This window comes from Medicago truncatula, chromosome 7, assembly GCF_003473485.1.
Source record: "Medicago truncatula cultivar Jemalong A17 chromosome 7, MtrunA17r5.0-ANR, whole genome shotgun sequence".
In the NCBI taxonomy this organism is placed as follows: Eukaryota; Viridiplantae; Streptophyta; class Magnoliopsida; order Fabales; family Fabaceae; genus Medicago; species Medicago truncatula.
The window spans coordinates 53,323,573-53,343,700 of record NC_053048.1 but is presented as its reverse complement, the minus strand read 5'-3'; the positions used below and the strand labels follow the sequence as shown (position 1 = coordinate 53,343,700).

Sequence of the window (20,128 nt, the reverse complement as noted above, 5' to 3'; positions counted from 1 at the left end):
TGATTCCCACTTTGATTGCAATGTATAAATAAGACTGCGGTTTCTCCTATCAAACATAACCATAAGTCAAACTTTTAAATTAGCCTTAAAACATAGTGTTTTCCCTATAAAGGTCCTGACCAGACTTAATCCTTTATTTTTCCCTTGATCATTAAGCAAAATAGACAACTTAAGGCCTATGAATCCCAAACCTACCCTACTAGTATTCTTTACTTCGTAGTAGCATAAAACTGAGTTGGATCAGGTTCCAAGTTGCTTTTGCATATTTAGCATATGTTTGTCAAATAATTTAACTAGTTCTTTTTACTGGTGAAATTCAACTTCAATTACATGTGGCTAATGAACTTCAATTAAGGATGAATCATTGACCAGACTTTACTTACTTTTCGGTCAAACTTCGGATTTCCAAAGCTTCCTTCTCCTAAGAATCGGAGAATCAAGAAAAAAATTACACGTGGATATCTAAATAATTTATCTGGGTTTATTGTCTTTAGGTTCTCAATATTTAGTTCGGCCAATTTCATTGTTTTTCATTTCCTTTAGGTTCTCAATCTAAATAATTTCATTGTTGATTGAATAGGACATGTTAGAATCCTATAAGAAAGCGATAGAAAAACGCAAAGAAGTGAAAAGGAGAGAAGGAAAAACATGATAAATACAGTAAAAAATATATAAAAAGATAATTCAAGGGGAAATCTAAAAAAATCAGTGTCTCGTATTAGTATCTGTATACATCTTATAGGATATACTAGAATTCAAGGGGGAAAAACATTAAAATTATGAATGGAAGATATCTTAAATCACCAATGAAGCAACATCACTTCAATGAAAAGCAAGTATAATACATCAAATTATAGTTCTCAATTAAGTTAGTTGCATTAATGCCAAGTTAGTAGGAGTCACTTATTGTTGTTTTCGACTCTATATATAAGTGAGCTAAGTTTGTTAAGTCATAATCAGTAACAACCTTCAATTTTGTCAAGTTTCAACTTAATCTTGTTGGTTTTATATATAGAGCTCGAAAACAATAATACCCCATCTAACTATGCAACTAACTTAACTAACTTGATTGACAGCTAAGTGACCCTCTCACTTCCTAATTCACAAACAGCATAGCTAATCCCATCTGACCTTGCACCCTCGTTCATGGATTGTTTCGAGTATTTCTGAGGATATTGAAAATTCGAGAGAACGTTGCAGTTTGACCTTTTTAATTCGACCACAACAAGATATAAGGGCAAGCTCCAATCCTTGTATGGTGACATTAACAAGATACACAAGTTTTGCATCCTGGAGGCGCTTCAGGTTACTCATAAGCAGCCACAACACATGATCTGACACGTTACAGTAGCTCATATTTATCTGCAATCATCATAACTACGTTGAGTTAGAACTTGAACTCCTAATACATAACATTGATTACAGTAGCTCATATTTATCTGCAATCATCATAACTACGTTGAGTTAGAACTTGAACTCCTAATGCATAACATTGATTGCATCATTATAAGATGTCTCTATGTAATAAATGCAAATGAATAACCTATTTGAACGAAAATTAACATATGTGCTCCTACAAAATATAAATAGACACTCACTTTTTCAAGTATATAACAAATATGAGACGCCAGTATAAAAGCCGTTTCCAGTTTGGTTTATCAAGAGTGTATATCAGTATATCAATTTTGAAAAGTTTTAAAAGATTATGCGATGAAGCAAGTAAGAAGCACCACCTTCTATGAGAATGCAAGAATAACAGTTGGAAATTGTAATATCATAATATGAGAAATGGATTTAGACAACAGATTAATAAAGAACGGAATATGATTTATTGCATGTATCTCCGATTTATAAAGGACAAAATGATATGATATTGGTATCCAGTCAATAGTTGTGCAAATGTGATTTTTTTTTTCAACAAATGTTCTTTCTTTCGTTTTTCTTTTGGATAAAATCTTTTTATGCAAAAGACATTATCTTCAACATCCAGCTTTACATGTTATTTCAAAATGAAGCAGCATAAGAGCAAGATAGATGTGCTAGAATAAAGAAACTACTGTGCTTTTATTTGTCTTCAGGTCAAGCGCAGAAGATAAGTTAAACTTGTGACCGCAAAGGACAAGAAAATTATAAAACACACAAATTAAACGTGCAAATATTCAAACCCATGCATAGAGACGAGGAAAGAAGAGCAGTGAACCCAAACAAGACACAAACTAGGGTTCTTCGCCTTTGGAAGACCATAGCTATAAATTTTTCAATCAGGTTGAACTATAAAACAATATACACCTTAGAAAGTAACAAATCCAAGGTAGTGTCAATTATATTCAATTTTTATAGGATGATGATTGTTGGACATACTTTTCTTTTAGAAGGTGTAATCGAGTAAAGCTGATACCACTGACCTGCAGTAGGTTTTGTGAATAAAAAGCAAGTGCCCGAAAACCCGTATCATCAAGTTTTTCGCAATGCTTCAAATCTAAATTAGCCAATCTCTTGCAACTGACTGCAACTGCTTTTATACCAATGCTCGTGATGTTTGAAAGCCCACGCAACTCAAAATCAGAGAGTTCACCGAGATTGCTGATACACTTCAACCCTGCGTCTGTAATCCTATTGCAATATGCTAGGTTGAGCATGGCCAACTTGTTGCATCCGGTTGTCAGTGCTGCTAGCCCATCATCTCCTATACGTACACAACTGCAATTTAAAAAAAAAAAAAAAAAAAAAAAACAGAATGAACAAAACAGGTTCGCCACTTTGTCTACAATTTTAATGAATCATAAACATTTAACCACGTTGACTAAAGTTCAATTACCGATAGAGGTCAAGTTCGGTCAATTTTGGGCAGTTACAAGCAATGTGCGCCAATCCTATGTCTGATATGTTTGTGCATAATCCTAACTTCAATCTTACAAGTTTTGAACATCTTGATAAATATTTCAGTGCTGCACGAAGACAGAATGTTGGAGATAAAATAAAATCGGAACCATCATCAAATTTATACAAGACTGGTATCTGATATACTTATGGATAAAACATCAATATTTTACCTATGTCATTTACGCCAGAACAGTCAGTAAGGTCAAGCTCTTCAAGCATCAAGCAACTTGATCCAATCTGATACAGACCAATCTCAGTAACCATATCACAGGACTCTAACTTCAGACATGCAAGGTTTGGACAAGAGTTTGCTATAGTAGAGATGGCTGCATCAGTGACAAAACGACAACAAGTCAAATCAAGTGTCGTCAAATTGCAACAACCTACTACCTGCATAATCCCCATGTTGGTCACCCCAATACATTTGCTTAAACCAAGTTCGACTAAAGATTTGCAATTGGAGCCGATGATCTGGAGGATAAAGTCCGAAACTCGTACACCGTCAATTCTAATTACGCTCAAGTGCTTTAAATTCTTCAAGCCGTTAGTGAGAGGTGCTGAAAGCTCCTTCAGAAAATGCCCGAGGAACAGTATTAGTCTATATCATACTTATAACAGTAAAATAAGGTGCGGAATCAAATATATACACCAAAATTTTAGATAAAAACTCACTGAGAGACAGTGTCCTGCATTGATCTGCTCAAGACCCTCATGTCCACTAATTACTGATAATAAGCCGGATGGGCTAACGCAGTTACACCTTGATACATCAATTGCCTGCAACACATTAAAAGAACAGCTGCTAAAGAAATTTGTGTTTATGCTCAAACTCCACAAAACCTCCTTGGTCAAACTTTATTAATTTTGAAGTCATGTCACAGTTTATAACATTTGAATAGAAAAGTACCTTGAGTAGTGGACATCCTTTTTCAAGAAACTGCAACCCCGCATCATCCACTAAATAGCATCCCACCATAATGAAAACTTCAAGCTTTAACAAAGAAGCTATTGATCGTAAAGATTCGTTGGTAACCTAATGATGTAAGATGTCAATAATTTAAAATATTATTTGAAAAAACAATAACTCAAACTTAATCAAGCATGTTTATTACCGAGCAAGGTGATAATGTAAAACAGAAAAGTGTATTGTCATTGAAATAGGCTCCTGTTGGCAAGCGATTAGAACAGTAAATCGCCATAAGCATTATTAACACATATATTTCTTTACGATTACCTTAAGCATGAAATAACAAGAGAATGTCATTCAAATGATAGTATTACAGTGTACTTGGGCAAATGTTTTTTTGTCCGAAATGCAAAAACTACTTTTCATCACTTCTAGTCAAACCGGGGTTTGAAGGCAATTTTTTGCCTAATAGTAACCAAACATGTGTGTTTTCTGAAATCATGTTTAATAATAGAGAAAAAAACAAATAAATTTTGATAATTCACACAATGAAACCAAACATACGCTTAATTTTCCAAGCTTCAAGACTAATGATTCAAAACCTCACCACAGGCCAATTATCCTAACTGGAATGGTGAGTTTCCAGTTTATTAATCAATGGTTCACACACACTACTCACTTAGTGACTTGCTTTAGAGGAGCCAAATCCCACAAAAGTTGTCATATTACGTCATGTCACACAAATGAACAAGAAATTATAAATGAAGAAAGGACAACACTAATCTTACTAAATAAACAAAATTACACTGGAAACAAAAACTAAAGGTGACATTTTTTTTAGACAATTATGTTTGCAAATATATCCATTAGAGTTTAAGCAGAATTCAATCATGTCTTGCCACATCTTTAAATGGATATGACAATGTGTAAAATAACTTTACAAGGATAGTGAGTACAAATGAAATGAGTAACAAACCTTGAGATAGGAAACATCAAGAAAATTCAAATCGAAGCACTTCTTAGAAAGAAGATCAATACCAAGATCAGAAATCTCCAAACACCATTTCAAACTCAACTTCTCCAACTTACTACACCCAACAGCAATCTTGGCCAATCCAATATCAGTTACTCCTAAACACTTATCCATATTAATCTCCTTCAACTTCCCACCGCAAGATAACGCAGCTGCCTCTCTATCACCAAAACCCCAACAATGCGAAACATCAACCGCTTCCAACAACGGACAAGCCTTAATCAACATCTCCAACCCAACGTACCCTAACCCGGTAACTCGACTCAGTATCAATCTCTTGATTCCCAGTGTCCAACTCGATGACCAATGGTTCAGTAAAGTCGATACTGCTCCATCCTCGATCCATGGACAAACTGAAAGATCAAGTGATTCAATGTTTTGATACTTTTGAAGCAAATTGAGTAAGAATTCAATCCGGAGAATCCGAATGGTTTTCCGGGTGGTTGATTCGACCCGGAGAAATTCCTTGCATACTAACCGAAAAGATTTCCGATCTGAATCGAGTTTATCCAAAACTCTGATAAGTAAATCCTCTGTCAAGTGACAGAATACAGATTCAGACAACATTAAATTAAAACAACACAAAAAAGACAGAATATTAAGGTTTTTGAGTTTGGTTTGATTTAGGTGGGAAAGGGAGGAAAATGGTGATGGAGAATTGCGACGAGGTTTCGTTGGTTTCATTGTTTTTGTTTTTAGCGTGAAACTGGGTCAAGAGAAGAGTACTATAAAGAATGAATATAAAATTAGAAATATGAATGAATGAAACAGAATTTAGAAGAGTGGTTGTGTTTGTGTAAGTTTCGTTGTTGTTTCACTCTCACTTTCATCATGTACGGGTACGGTAATGTCCTTTTTTTCTGTACCCGTTATTTGTCTTGTTTATATAGTAGTAGTACTGTTTTGTTTTGAAACAGTAAAGTAGTAGTAAACATTAACTAATCTTTTTATTTCAAGTTCGATTTCAAGTTGAACAAGAAAAGACCATTCTGATAAAATATAAGCAATGGATTCTTGATAATAAAATACAAAAACTAAGGAATGGATTTAAGTGGTTAATGAATTTGATAAAATGACGAATCGTTTGATAGAATTCGAGTTCGATTTTTAGTTGAAACGATTCATGGTTATGTTATACTTATCTCACAATTAACTTCAGATTATCAGTGCTCATTTTCCTAATAACAAGGTTAAAATTAAATAGCAAGACAATAGTAACATATAATGCAAAAATAGAATACAAAAAATTGTGTATTGACTCTAAAAAAAATATTGTTGGGGTCTCTTATAAGTAATTATAAAATACATATTTTAGGGTTTAATTAATCTATAGTTCTCGAAACTATTTGAAAATATTTAAATAGATCTGAATTCTGAAGTATTAAATCATAAGAAAGGAATATATCTAACTATGTTATATTAATGAAGGAAATGGTTAGCATTTTTTTTATTGGCTAAAATATAGTTTTAGTCCCTGCAAATATGTTTCGTTTTGGTTTTAGTCCCTGTAAAAAAAAAAAATTTGTTTTTTGTCCCTGCAAAATTTTTTGTTTTTGAAAATAGTCTCTGACCCCACTTTTGTGATGATTTGCATACGTGGCACATTATAACTGAACCAATTTTGTAGTTTTTGGTCTCTACAAAATATTTTGTTTTTAAAAAAGGTCCTTGCAAAAACCAAATTTTTTTTTTTTATAAGGACTAAAACCAAAACGAGGCATATTTGCAGGAACTAAAATCATATTTTAGCCTTCTTTATTTTATATATCTAACATTGAAATAATAAATAAATTTTTGACACAAAATTTTGATGTCCACTACTTATATATAAATCTGTGTGTCATTAACTTAGATGCCATTTTGCTAGCTAGCATTAATTTTGTAACATCTTATTCGAGCCTTCAATCCTTTGCCTCTTTTGATGTAACTTTAGTTCTGCGCCAATTTTTCTAAACTTGGCCACCTTTTTTTTTTTAAGAGCTGTGAGACTGGTCCTCCTATTTTAAAATTCGACAATTTTGGTCCCTCTATCATATGTTTTATCTAAAATATTGTGATGTGATATGTTTTAAATGAAGTTTTAAGATAATTTTGTTACAGTTTCATCGATGTTGATCTTTTTCTATCTTCATATCATATTCCACGACATTTAAAATTTATCACATCACATTTTTGTAGTTCAAAAATATGATGGAAGGACCAAACTGTCGAATTATAAAACAGGGGGACCAATTCTACAAAAAAATGAAAATATAGGACCAAAACTGCAAATGATAGTGAGATTGTACCTTGTGATTTTTTTATAGGGAACCATGTGCTTGTACAATGCAAATGTATAACTAATGACTCCACACTCGCTATCGAGTTACTCACCATCTAATTAGAGTATACTAATTAAGAAATCTTTCATATTTTTTGAAAGAGTGTTTTTTTAAAGAATGATAAATTTTATGATTAATATATTTTTAGTTTTTAGAATATTATAACAACATATATTAAATTTGATAAACCCCTTTAAACCCTCCAAAAGTCTCATCCAATACAAATTTTTTAGTTTCTCAAAGGTTTTATATTTTGAAGAAAAATAAACCCCCCAAAGTCATTGATCTCAATGTCCTCTATATCTCCCACTTACTCTTTATTTTATTTTTATTTTTTTAAACCCTCCCCCTCTCTTCCCATCCACTACGATATGTCCATAATATACTTTGACAATTAAGAGTTTAAGGAAGAATTGTCATGGTTAAACTAGTTATAATGTCAAATTGCTTTGATATGTTGGAGAATCACGATACACGAACAATATCATGTGGAAAAGAACAGTGCTTTGAGAGGAAGGCAATGAGTATTAAAAATATGGGTTTTGTTAACCGGTGTTTTAAGGGTAATGGTTAAGGATTCCATTAATAGAAATATTGTCTTGGAAATACAAGTCTTTATTTTTGTCCTCGAGTGAAGGCATAAGCCGTAGCCGTAGACAGTCACTAGCACTAGTTTGATCGCCATGCCATTCTCGGCAACGATGTGGTGATAGCTGATCGACGAGTTGCTTCGGTCTACCTTGTTGAATCATCTACATTGATTGAGGACTCGATGTCAGAATGCATTCTTCGATACCCTTTTGTAGAAGTTTTCATCTAGTTCCTGTAGCTAGTCGTAGATGCATATTATAGCTGCTATCGGATCAGAGGTTCGGGGGATTTTGAACTATATTATTTCTAAATATAATTAAATAATATTCCTGTTGGCAATAATTGCATCAGTTTTCAATGCAAACTTACTAATTTTAGTATTTTAACCAATGTCATAAGGGCAATGGTTAACATTCTCCTAAAAATATTAAGATAAAAAACATTATAAACGAAACAAAGTTGTGGAACATAAAACACACCACAAGCCCCTCCACATTAACAACTAGCGTGAGTTAACTCACGCTCAGAATACATTAGCGCAACTTAAGTCACGCTACGTGACTTAACTTAGGTTAAAAAATACACTAGCACAACTTAAGTCACGCTGCGTGACTTAAGTTGCGTTCCAGCGTGACTTAAGTTACGTTCCTCTTATAACTAGCGCAACTTAAATCACGCTGCGCATGTTAACATGCACAAGAGTATTTTGGACATTTACTTTTACAATGAGCGATCCTGCTTGAGTAATGAGCAGAATTCCAAGAATTTAGCTATCTTGGTTTTCAATCATCAGGCTATTGAACCCAATTTGAATCGCTAAGGGTAAACCTCTCCAACCAAAATTCCATTGATGGTTCTATTATTCACTATAAACATATTATGCAACTACAAAATTTTCAACTTTTCACAACATTAAAACACTACTAAAACCAAATTTCAGATTCATAAACAACTGAAGTGAACACAAATTTGAAAATATTTTGCATAAATCATTTTTACAATTATATTCCCTTCATGAGAGTAACAGAATTATTTTCATTTAAAAAATTCAATTTTATGCGTTTGAAATCTATAAAAAAAATAAAAAAAATTGAAATTGTTGTTGAATATGTTTGGTGAATAATCTTCGAAAATTGTTTTGGTTTTGGTGTGGAGATATGTCAAATCCAAATTGAAAAGATAGATGTTAAATGTCGAGAAGCTTAGTTGTAGTGATTGATCATCTAATTTGCAGTATCCATCTATGCTCTATCTATACAAAAACCCAACAACAATTCGACAACACAACTATATTTCATATGATCATAATTGCATAACCAAATAATACAATTAGATTTGTATAAAAAAACTGAAATCTAAAAACCCTCCCTAATAAGGGACTGAAAAGGAGCATGGAATTATATCAGAATAAAAATAGTTTAAAAAAAAAAATGAAGCGAAAATAAAAAAACAAGTGTGAAGAAAAGCTCAGATAAATGTGTGGAAGGTTAAATTCCCAGACCTTACAAAAAGGCCTCATAATGAGCTGGGATACACATTGTCATCATAGCTAAAAAATAATAATGAACCAGTAAATTTCTTTAATCAAGGAAATCCGGTAGAGAAGACGAGAGATATCAATCTCAAACAATAAAAAGAAAAACCCTCTCCACCGTATTTTCCTAGATTAAAAAAATTGAATGGATCAAAAGAAAACACGAGACAGCAACGAAAACCCTAACTAGCTATGAGGCAAGAGAGAGGCCGGGCAGTGGGGTATTTAAAGAGATTTGTATTGCTAGGGTTACATGGGATGAATCTTGTGACAACGAAACCCGTTCTATTCTTTTCTAGGCCCAGATCGCTTTCAATTTCAAATATATAAGGCCCAAACTTCATGTTTTTCACAAACCCCATTTTACTCCTACTATTTTCATTTTCATTTTGTTAAAAAAATTAATTTTTTCAGAAGAAAAAATATGTTCTCTTGCTGCTCCTATATTAATTACAGAAAATCTCAAAACTTTAAGATTTTTAAAAAGGTAGTATTTAGATTCTATACAATTTTTATTTTTATTTTTAGAGGGATGGGAATGTTTTGCAATTTATTTGTTCACTTTTCAATCACAAATTCTCACTATATTTTTTTTTTTTAATATATTTTAGAATCTATAAATAAATTTTTTGTCTTGAAAATATATGTTTTGACTTTTTATCATGTAATAATTACATCACTTTTTATAAAAACCTTACTTGTTTTAGTTGTTTTTAACTTGCATATATATGACTGAAGAAGTTTTTAGCCATGTACTACAAACATGGCTTAGATGCTGAGTCTTGCTATCTAAAGGAAGTTCCTTCAATATCACAGTTAAAAAGTACTAATCATTAATCAACTTAAAATGCTGGTTGAGTTCCTTTAGATTTTTCATAGGACAAATCATGGTATATGCATGATTTTTGCAGTTTTTAATCTGATTAAGTAGAAGTAATAATTGGAACAAAACACAATCAATAATTTATCATGCAAGTCTTCCCGGGAATAATATTTTTACTTTTGCATTTATATATCTCGAGTTATTTGTTGTTAAGATTTATTTTTTATTGATTGATGGCCAAATTGTTTACAATTGACACTCAAACAAAGTATTATGCTACTTTTCGTTACTTAGATTGTGGGAACATGGCGCCGTTTAACGTGCGAGACATTAATGGGAGATGCCTTTTTACTAAAAAAAAATTTTAACGTTGGTGCTATAACGTGTAACTGTAGCCTGTAGGTAAATCTACCGTCAGTTACCTACTTTTGTGTGTAATTTTAATTTTAAGAATTATATTATCAAATTGAAGGCAAAAGGGCATTTAAGGTACTTCAAATTCACTACCTTTCCTCTCTTTTATTGGCCTTCACCCTGAAACAAGAGAATACACATTCCTCCCAGTTTAATACACGCCTTAATTAACATTGTTTATTTTAAAAAGTTAATCCCTCCATTTTTATTTTATTATATTTATTTGATTATTAATTGTCATATCTCAATTTTTGACCTAAGACTTTCATTCATACATCCACTAATTCGGAATATTCTCTTACTTTTCAGAAGAAAAAAAAATCGGCAGAGAGGTATTTTAAAATACCTAATTTTTGTTCCGATTTCGGACTCTCTTCTCACTTTTTTATTTATTAGTCTTTTAGTTTTTATTTTACTTTTTTTAATTTTCCATCTTTTACTCTTATCTTTGTCTTTTATTTTTAGGTCTTATTTTCTTTTTTTTATATAGCAAAAAATGTCAAAAAAACAAAGTGTCAATAGGTCCAAAAATAAATGTCCAAGGTCCAAAAAAAAATCAAGTCAAGTGTCAACTTTAACATTTCTTTTTCAAAATTCACCATAATTGTCCATCATTTCCATTAAACCAATTTTCCATTTTCATCAACCTCCTCACCTATAAATAGAGCTCTCATCCCTCACAATTTCACACACCAAAAGTTCTCTTGGGTTGTCAAAGAACTTTTCTCACTTCTCCCTCATTTAGCTTGTGTTGACGAGCTATTCTTTTCTTCTCCTTCTTTTTTCCGTCCCTTCGAAAAAGTCCCTTTGGAATTTTGTCCCTTCGATAATTTTGTCCTTTCGGAATTTTGTCTCTTTCTTTTATTTTATTTATTTATTCTGCTTTAATATATTAAAAAAATGCAAAAAATATTAGGTTAGAATCAAAATCACAAAAATATTTTCATAATAAATTTTGATTCCAAAATCAAGTTATCTTTCTTAATCAAACTTTAAATCATTTTAATCATACTTTCAGTCCATTTTCTTTTAATTTAAAAAATACAAATCAAATCTTATTTGCCACTTGCCTTTTCTTTTAAAACCTTTTTCAAAACTAATAAAAATCACAAAATCAATCAAACGTCAATTTCTACCACGAACTACGAGGTTTTGATCCCTCACGGATACGTAGGTAAAGGACCACGTCCTTCCAAATCAATAAAAAATGTAAATAAAAAACTTTCTTTTTCTTTTATTTAATCACCATACTAATTTCTTTTCTTTAAAAAGCAAACAAGTTTAAGCACAAAAAGTTAATTAAAATCAAGAGGTTCTCGTAGAGTACTACGAACATAAAGGGTGTTAATACCTTCCCTTTATGTAACCAACCCCCGAACCCTAAATCTTTCAATATGGGGTGTTTTGAACTTTTTTTCCTTTTTCTTAAAAATTAAATGTTCAGTCGTGAAATAAATTAGTGAAAAATGACGCGACATTAATTAAATAGCCTTGATCTCCGAAAAATGACGCGACATTAATCATTTAACACCATCAATCTTAATAAATTATTACGATAGAATAACATATGGAAAACAGTACAATAATTGAACACATGATTTCTGATAAAAAAAATTATGGTTAAATATGTTTTTTGTCCTATAAACATACCAATTTTTTGTTTTAGTCCCTCTACAATTTTTAGTCCTATAAAATTTTAAATCACTACTTTTGGTCCCTATTTATAATTTAATTTTTGTATTTTTTAATAAAATTGTGCAAAAATGTGTTAAATATTCTAAAAAAAAAAAGCTAGAATTTTTTAACAAAACACAAATTAAATATGAATTTTTAACCTTAAAACATATAAAAATTCATACTAAAATCATGTTTTGTTAAAAAATTCTAACTTTTAGGAGAGATTCTTGTTATATTATGAATTTTTCTGCAAAATTTTATTCAAAAATATGAATCTACATATGAGTTCACTTTAAAGAAGGGACCAAAAGTGAATATGAAATTTTTTTGAGAGACTAATTAAAAGTTGAAGAAATTTTGTATGGGGACTAAAATGAAAAGTTAATATATTTATGGAGACCAAAAACATATTTAACCCAAAAAATTATAAACGTTTACAGCTAAATTTTAATTAAAAAAAAAATCATACAAACATTTCAGTCCTTGGAAAATTCTCATATAATGATAGTTAGTCTTTGGAAGATTCTTGGATAACAGAAATTAGTCTTTAGAAGATTTTCAAAAGATAAAAGTTAGTCTTTGAAAGTTTCTCATAGAACAGATGTTAGTCTTTCGAAGTTTATCATAAAACAGAAGTTAGTCTTTGAAAGATTCTCATAGAACGGAAGTTAGTCTTTAGAAGTTTCTCATAGAACATAAGTTAGTCTTTGAAAGTCTCTCATAGAACGGAAATTAGTCTTTAGAGTTTCTCATAGAACAGAAGGTTATTTGCTAACACATTTCCTTAATTACACACCATTAACTCCCTTGATTTTCGACAAATAACAAATTAAAATGGCTGAGACATTTTCTTGATAAATTCTTGATAAAAACTCTCTAGATAAATAGTAATGCTCTTGTAAGAATTTACAAGCTCGTTGAGTTGGTTAATGACGGAAAATATTAAATGTAGAGGAACATAAGCTGAATAAATTGTTGCTGGGATTTTTACAGTTATACCATCTTTGACAAAAACACCCTTTAGTACAATTCATTCTAAAATCAGTAACTTTTTAAAAGAACAACTTTAATGATTAAAATATACAATTTTAATGGGTAAATTTGCCAAGAGATCCATGTCATTCAATAGCTACTTACTATATCTAAATGCTAACAATCAATTTTCAACAACAAAAATAAATAAATAAATTAAGTCTCCTACGATAAGAGATCTATTAAGGTCGCCTACCGTAGCTAACGCGGTGGAAACATTATTATAGACTAAAGCGGAAAAAGAAGAGAGATAAGACAGTTATCCTCACGAAGGCCGCAATGGGGAAAACCTAAAGTATATGAAGAGTTTAGAAAAGAAAGGGACATTTTAGAGGAGAATTCTAAGAAAAAAAATACTCTACGAAGTGCATGACGCCGTGGTTAGGAACGTTGCTTCTTCTACACTCAATCTAGAGGCAAGAAAGTCCTTGTTTGATAAGGGAAATAAGATAGTAGATCCTTATCAGGATAATTTAACAGCACAACAAGCATCGAAGAGAGAGCATGAAGCTGTTCAAGAACCCCAAGATGAGATAGAAAAAGGAAAACTATCTATTTTTGAGTTTTCACACACAAAAATGAATGGTATGGAAGATTTTTTTTCCTCGGGAAAATAGAACATACATACAAATAACTCTTTTGGAAATTTCAAATTTTTTTCTCACAAAATTCAAAATTTGAGTTTTCCATAACATAGTTTATTCAAACAACTTAAAACTTATTTGCTATTTTAAAAACAAAAAAAAAAATCGAGTTTTCCACAAAAAATATTTAAAGAGAGAAATGGTAATTTGAAACTTTCACGTAATTGTGAGGTTATAGTGAACAACTTGATGATTTATAAAAAATCACTCGATAAAGAATATTGTTCATAGTTCGATCGATGAATTAAAGAGCACTAAAAAAGTTTTAAAATTAATAAATTCAAAGATGAACTCTGTAAGTAACATTACTGCCAACTTTCATACACTTGTTTATCCAAAAAAAATAAAAAATCATGTAAGATTTTTTACTGCTCGTAAGTTTTAGGCCTTAGTTCAATTCCATCAACAATTAGCCCACCTTTCAAGTGCACACCTTTGACTTCTTTGAGACACATTCTCACTTCTTGAACTTGAACTTTTTCAGTGTAGAAACTCCCTAATTTAATCTCCAACCATTCATCATTGTGCTCACAATTGCAATGACAATAAGCTTTCCCATTTCTTTTGGATTGTGAACGAATGTAGACATTTTCTTGTGATTTGTAATTACCAACCTCAATTGACACCTCTGAAGGTAACGAGTCTAAACCATAAGCACGATCCGCAATTTTCACTTTTAGATATGCTCCATACATTGTCTTTGGAGATAACATTTCACTGTTTATACTACCCTTGATTTCTAGCCAGCAAATGGTTCTGAGTTCAGCAGCTTCTGCAAACCTGTACACAAAACCCAAATAAGGGGTCGGAATTTGTTACAAATTGTTTACGAATTTTCAATCACAAATTGTACCCATCTTCCCCATATAATAAAATGGTTAAATATGTTTTTTCTTTTTATAATGTCATATAATTTATAAAATTAAGAGGACTTAAAATAACCATAGAGGCTAAAAACATATTTAATTGTAAAAAAATAATAATAATTCAGCAACTAATATAAGTATTTTAAGACTACATATGTGCAAGTAAGGGGACAAATTTGATTATTTTTGGTGTGAGTTGAGGTTGTTATCTCAGCCATGAGTGAATCTTTGCTCCATTTATCAATGCTCCATTTATCCCTTTTCATTTTATAGATGTGTGACATGTGGCTAAAACAAAATCAAAGGTTACCATTAAAATGTTCTCCCCATTCTGTTCCACACACCTCACACAACTCAACTTCTCTGTTCTTCCCCCTTCCACCTCCTGCCGCAACACCAACCTCATCTCTCCACCGCCGCCTCTTCCGGCGACACCGCTACCACTTATGGCGACGGAACATCTTTATTTTAGTTCATTTGAGGGTCTTTGGTAACACGCCATGAAAATGGTTATGTGAGATGTTAATTTCAACAAGCGATTCAATGCTTCCTAAATTCTTTGCAAATTCACCGGAAAATTGATTCTCTGATATGTCAAGTAGACCTAGAACCGACATTTCAACGAGTTTTGCGGGAATCTGGAATCTCGCCGAATAATTGATTATGGCTTAAATCTAATGAAACAAGTTTGTAGCATTGAAAAAGTTCTTCTGGGAATTTACCAAAGAGGTTGTTGTTGTTGAGTTTTAATTGAACAAGCTCTAGTAAATTTCTGAAACCAATTTGAATGTAACCAGAAAATTGATTTTGTGATAAGTCTAATCCTTCAACTTTGTTACTATCAAAAGAGTTTGGTAAATCACTTGAGAAGTTGTTGTTAGCCAAATTAAGCATTTGAACTGATGGCATATTCCATTTTCTATCATCGATTCTTCCAGAAAGTTTGTTTCCAGAGATATCCAACAAGTATATCCAAGGTAATTGAGTGATTTCCAATGACAATTTTCCTGATAAATTGTTGTCTTGGAGTCTCACTCTTTCTATGGTTTAGAGTTTGAAAAGAGATGTAATGGGTAATATATTTCTCTGTTTGTGTGTTCTGATATTGAGTGGGGTCGCGGTGATGATGAAGACGTGAGGAAGAACAAGGGGCGTGTGTGTTTGTGTGTTTTGTTTTTCAGCTTTTTGTAAAACTTTTAATCCTAACCCTTGATTTTATTATTGTCATATGTCACACATCTATGAAGTAAAAAGGGATAAATGGAGCCTTTGCAAATGGAGCAAAGATGCACTCCTCAGCCATAGAATATAAAAAGAAAAAGGTTTAAATGTGTGTTTAGTCCCTGCACTTTCGCCCAGTTTTGGCATTGGTCCCTACGCTTTTTTTTGTTTGGCATTAGTCCCTGCACTTTCTAAAACTTTTGGCTTTAGTCCTTCCATTAAAAAAAAAAAACCAAAACTAACGGTGTGCCACGTGGCCCAATCATGACACGCCACGTGGCACACTAAAAACAAAAAAAAAATCAATTTTTAATTATTATTTAATTCATTATTTTTTTACTTAAAAATATCATTAGTCCCTGCACTTTCAGCATTTTTTGATATTAGTCCCTGCACTTTGGTATTAATCCTTGAACTTTTTTTAAAAAAAAAATAAATAAATACTTTCAATCAAATTATTATGTTTTAATTATTGTTTTGTTCATTATTTTTATTGAGAATAATCATAAAAAAATAAAATCAAAAAATCTTTGTTAAAAAAAATTAAGTAGTAATTGTATTACATTGCAAATGGAAATTGTATCGTATTAACACCGTAACAATAGATAAAAATCAACAAAGAAGATGGAAATTAAATTGCACTTTGGATTTTTTGTTACGGTGTTAATACGATACAATTTCCATTTGCAATGTTATACAATTATTACTTAATTTTTTTTAACAAAGATTTTTTGATTTTATTTTTTTACGATTATTCTCAATAAAAATAATGAACAAAACAATAATTAAAACATAATAATTTCATTGAAAGTATTTAAAAAAAAAAGAAGAAGTTTAAGGACTAATACCAAAGTGCAGGGACTAATATCAAAAAATACTGAAAGTGCAGGGACTAATGATATTTTTAAGTAAAAAAATAATGAATAAAATAATAATTAATTTTTTTTTTTGTTTTTTAGTGTGCCACGTGGCGTGTCATGATTGGGCCACGTGGCACACCGTTAGTTTTGGTTTTTTTTTTTTAACGGAAAGTTAACGGAAGGACTAAAGCCAAAAGTTTTAGAAAGTGCAGGGACCAATGCCAAACAAAAAAAAGCGTAGGGATCAATGCCAAAACTGGGCGAAAGTGCAGGGACTAAACACACATTTAAGCCAAAGAAAAATGAACACTTGTTAATTGGAGAAGTAGGACAATATCAACAAACCTTGAGCCTTGAACTTGTTTCCAAGACCAATACAAAGAGGTGTTTCCAAATGTAATTGAAAGTTGTCTTGCACTCAACAAGTAACATATTTTTCCTGTTGTTTTCTCAATTGAGAACATCTGTTTCATTGACAAGATATCATTAAAATAAAAATAAATATAGATTGCTACAAAATCAAATGTTCTTTTGCTTTCCCATTTCATTGTGTCACTTTTAAAGATTAGTTCCTAAAATATCTCAACAAATATGTGATTTGATTAGAATGCATGTGTAGAATTTTTGTTCTTAGTACATAGCAACTAAACGCTTAATATTGTTGTATATAAATCGTGAAACAAGCGAAGTTTTATTTTGCACAAATATCTAATGAAAACTCATGATATTGTTACATAAAACAAAAATTCTTAACTGGTGATTTGTGTATCCACAGGCAGTAAAGCAAATATGAATTTAGATTCATAGTAGTACAATCCTGCATATATGAATTAATTATATTCATATTTGCTCCCCCGCCTGAGCACACACAAGCAACCTTAAGTTAACAATGATTGCATTTATATTGCAATTTTTTTATCATGTGTTCCCTCTATTGGAGGTATTCCCGGTGTGTAAGACATTGAATATATATACATATTTTAGTCGAAATTTAAATATTAATTCGTCATATTATGGAAGTCTAGTCCCTTTTATTAGACTCTTATTGTATATTTATACACTCTCTTTCTCGGCTGTTTTTGTCAGAAAATAAAAATATTATCTAAAACATTGTTACAAAATAATTGTAGAGATATCATTTCTCAACCTAACCTCCTTTACTTACAAATTCAACACAAATCGTGTATTTTGAATAGTCACAGTTAGGCATTATACATGCAAGACAAGTATACGATATTTTGTCCAAATTATTTTTTTATGAGTAACGAATATTCTTAATGCACTTATTATTAGTGGTTAAAAAACACCAACATAACATAGCACAGTAACATCTATCAATAGTATACTAACATTGTCATTAAAAGCAAAAACAAGGTATTATCAAATGAACATTCGTTGTTGAAAATTACCTTGTTACCGTCGTCAATTAGTGACGGTTTACATAACCTGGCAAATAGTTCTTTCTTTGAGGAACATGGCAATGGGGGATCCACCAGCCTAGAAATAATTTCTTGATATTTATGTGGCAAAAATTTCTCCCACAGAAAATCTGAATCAGCCATGGATTGCACAACCGAGGAGAGTAGAGAAACCCTACACACATCAAGAGGTGATGTAAATGATAAAATGTGTGCAAAACAATCTTCAGGCAGAAGTTCCATACTATATTATTTTTTCACTAATGTTGAAAACTTTGAAAAGAATTCAAGGTGCTTTGATTTCTATATTGGCAACTCAACTGGTTATGCTTTTATATATTACAATAAATTCTTTGTGTGACGGGGTCCATGCATATCGATAGTATGACGACATATTGTTTTTAATATGCAGGAGGATGTCAACATGGAGCCAAATCATGTGCACATCCAAAATCAGATTGCCATTTTCCCTAATTTAGAACCGAATCAATGAACTAGATTGCCACTCACCCAAAAAAAGTCTACACCTTCTGTCAAACTATAACAAGTAAATGAAGTCATTTTTGTTATGATGCTGATAAAGAATTATAAATCATTGATTCAGATTAATGCATGAGAAATATTTCCATCGTACTAATTGTGTAGGATGATGTATATATTAAGATTGTCAAAACAAAAGATAATGGTTAAGCTTCTAAAAAAAAATATAATGGTTAAAAATAGATATTAAAAAAAATGACAATGGTTAAAAACGGATAGGGATTAAATTTGATATGAAGTTTGATTTAGTTCAAATATGATAGTATTCGTTGGAAAAAACTTGAATTCTAACACAATATCTTTAACATTTTTTTTATTAATTTAAGCATCACACATTAATTTTTTAAATATTTGATCTTTGTATTAATTAGATACCGAGTTTATAAAAATAAAAATTATATGGTACACCCAATATATTTGAGTGTACCGGTACACGCACTCTTTAAATTAATAGTTAAATGAATTGTTTTTAAAAAAATATTATTTTTTTATCATTTATAATTATAATAACGAAATCTTATTAATCAAAAGTGTCAGAGAAATAAAATTTATTTATTTTTTTGAATTTTTATCACTCATAATTGAGAAAATTGATTATTTTTTACGATAATATGTAAAAAAATTACTATGATTCTTATAAACAATGAAATGATGTTTTTTATTATGAAATGATGTTCTATAAAAATACTTTTTGAATATTTAAACTTAGTATTCCAAATCAGAATTGTCATATCTAACAGACTGTTTGGTTGAGGAGAAGATGAGAAGAGAGAAGTTGAAGAGAGAGACATAGGAGAGAAATGTCCCATCAAAGCTATTTGGTGAGCAAAGAAATAGGGGAGAGAGATTAAAAACGTATGGGCCGCACATCAATATTTTTTCTCTTCATGGATGTGAAGAAACGGGAGGAGCCATTGGTATCTTGGACATTTCTCAATTATACCCTTGCTTACATCATATGAGTAACATAGGCATCTTATTTGTTTTTGAACAATATTTTTTTTATAACTAAATAACAACGATAGAACTAGTAAAATTAAATAGTGTGATAATCTAGTCATATTTTTTTTTAAAAATAAAACTAGTGTAATGAATTGATTTAATTAACTGACTATGTTAAAATATTTTTAAAAATTAATTAAAAAGTAATCTAATTCCTTTGTAAAAATAATCAATTTAATTTTTTTAATTAAATTAGAATAAAAACTACATTAATTTATATATGAGATCCTCTTGAAAAAAATTATATATGAAATTAAATTACTAAGATAATAATTGTAATAGTTTTTTTAATATAAGGATATTTTGGTATTTTCAAAAATTAAACATACTTTTTTCTTCTCTATTTCTCTCTTTCTTCTCTT

At 30.8% G+C, this 20,128-nt stretch overlaps 2 protein-coding genes and 1 non-coding gene across 6 annotated transcripts; all 3 read right to left on the bottom strand.

The window, feature by feature from the left end:
• Positions 1–672: 672 nt before the first annotated feature.
• On the bottom strand, positions 673–5,668 carry LOC11434617 (F-box/LRR-repeat protein 3). 4 transcript variants are annotated; one of them, XM_039827480.1, is made up of 8 exons: positions 4,767–5,666; positions 3,791–3,916; positions 3,556–3,660; positions 3,306–3,450; positions 3,054–3,209; positions 2,819–2,948; positions 2,406–2,700; positions 673–1,362 (listed from the first exon to the last, which is right to left on the bottom strand). In XM_039827480.1, exons 1-8 carry the CDS (start codon positions 5,505–5,507, stop codon positions 1,117–1,119), a joined length of 1,944 nt encoding a protein of 647 aa, XP_039683414.1. In that variant the 5' UTR covers positions 5,508–5,666; the 3' UTR covers positions 673–1,116. The 4 variants fall into 4 exon arrangements, with proteins under 4 accessions (XP_039683414.1, XP_039683413.1, XP_003626195.1 ...); XM_039827479.1 differs by having other exon boundaries at positions 3,054–3,447; positions 4,767–5,667; XM_003626147.4 differs by having other exon boundaries at positions 3,054–3,450.
• Positions 5,669–9,195: 3,527 nt separating this feature from the next.
• LOC112416875 (small nucleolar RNA snoR69Y) lies at positions 9,196–9,289 on the bottom strand. The gene has a single exon (XR_003007387.1). It is a non-coding gene; the product is annotated as a small nucleolar RNA snoR69Y (small nucleolar RNA).
• Positions 9,290–14,078: 4,789 nt separating this feature from the next.
• LOC11434168 (F-box protein PP2-B13) lies at positions 14,079–18,538 on the bottom strand. The gene is made up of 3 exons (XM_003626146.4): positions 18,216–18,538; positions 17,152–17,270; positions 14,079–14,639 (listed from the first exon to the last, which is right to left on the bottom strand). The coding sequence occupies exons 1-3, from the start codon at positions 18,465–18,467 to the stop codon at positions 14,225–14,227; spliced, it is 786 nt and encodes a 261-aa protein (XP_003626194.2). The 5' UTR covers positions 18,468–18,538; the 3' UTR covers positions 14,079–14,224.
• Positions 18,539–20,128: the final 1,590 nt, after the last annotated feature.

Bases quoted from the DNA above. Each gene is read 5' to 3' on its own strand.
- LOC11434168 (XM_003626146.4), bottom strand. From the start codon at position 18,467: ATGGAACTTCTGCCTGAAGATTGTTTTGCACACATTTTATCATTTACA. The intron at 17,271-18,215 runs GTAATTTTCAAC...TCAATGAAACAG, and splicing joins TAATTGACGACGGTAACAAG to ATGTTCTCAATTGAGAAAAC. The intron at 14,640-17,151 runs GTTTGTTGATAT...TTTTGTGTACAG, and splicing joins AAACAAGTTCAAGGCTCAAG to GTTTGCAGAAGCTGCTGAAC.
- LOC11434617 (XM_003626147.4), bottom strand. From the start codon at position 5,507: ATGAAACCAACGAAACCTCGTCGCAATTCTCCATCACCATTTTCCTCC. The intron at 3,917-4,766 runs GTTTGTTACTCA...TTACATCATTAG, and splicing joins TTGATGTTTCCTATCTCAAG to GTTACCAACGAATCTTTACG. The intron at 2,701-2,818 runs GTAATTGAACTT...TTTAAATTGCAG, and splicing joins ACCGAACTTGACCTCTATCG to TTGTGTACGTATAGGAGATG.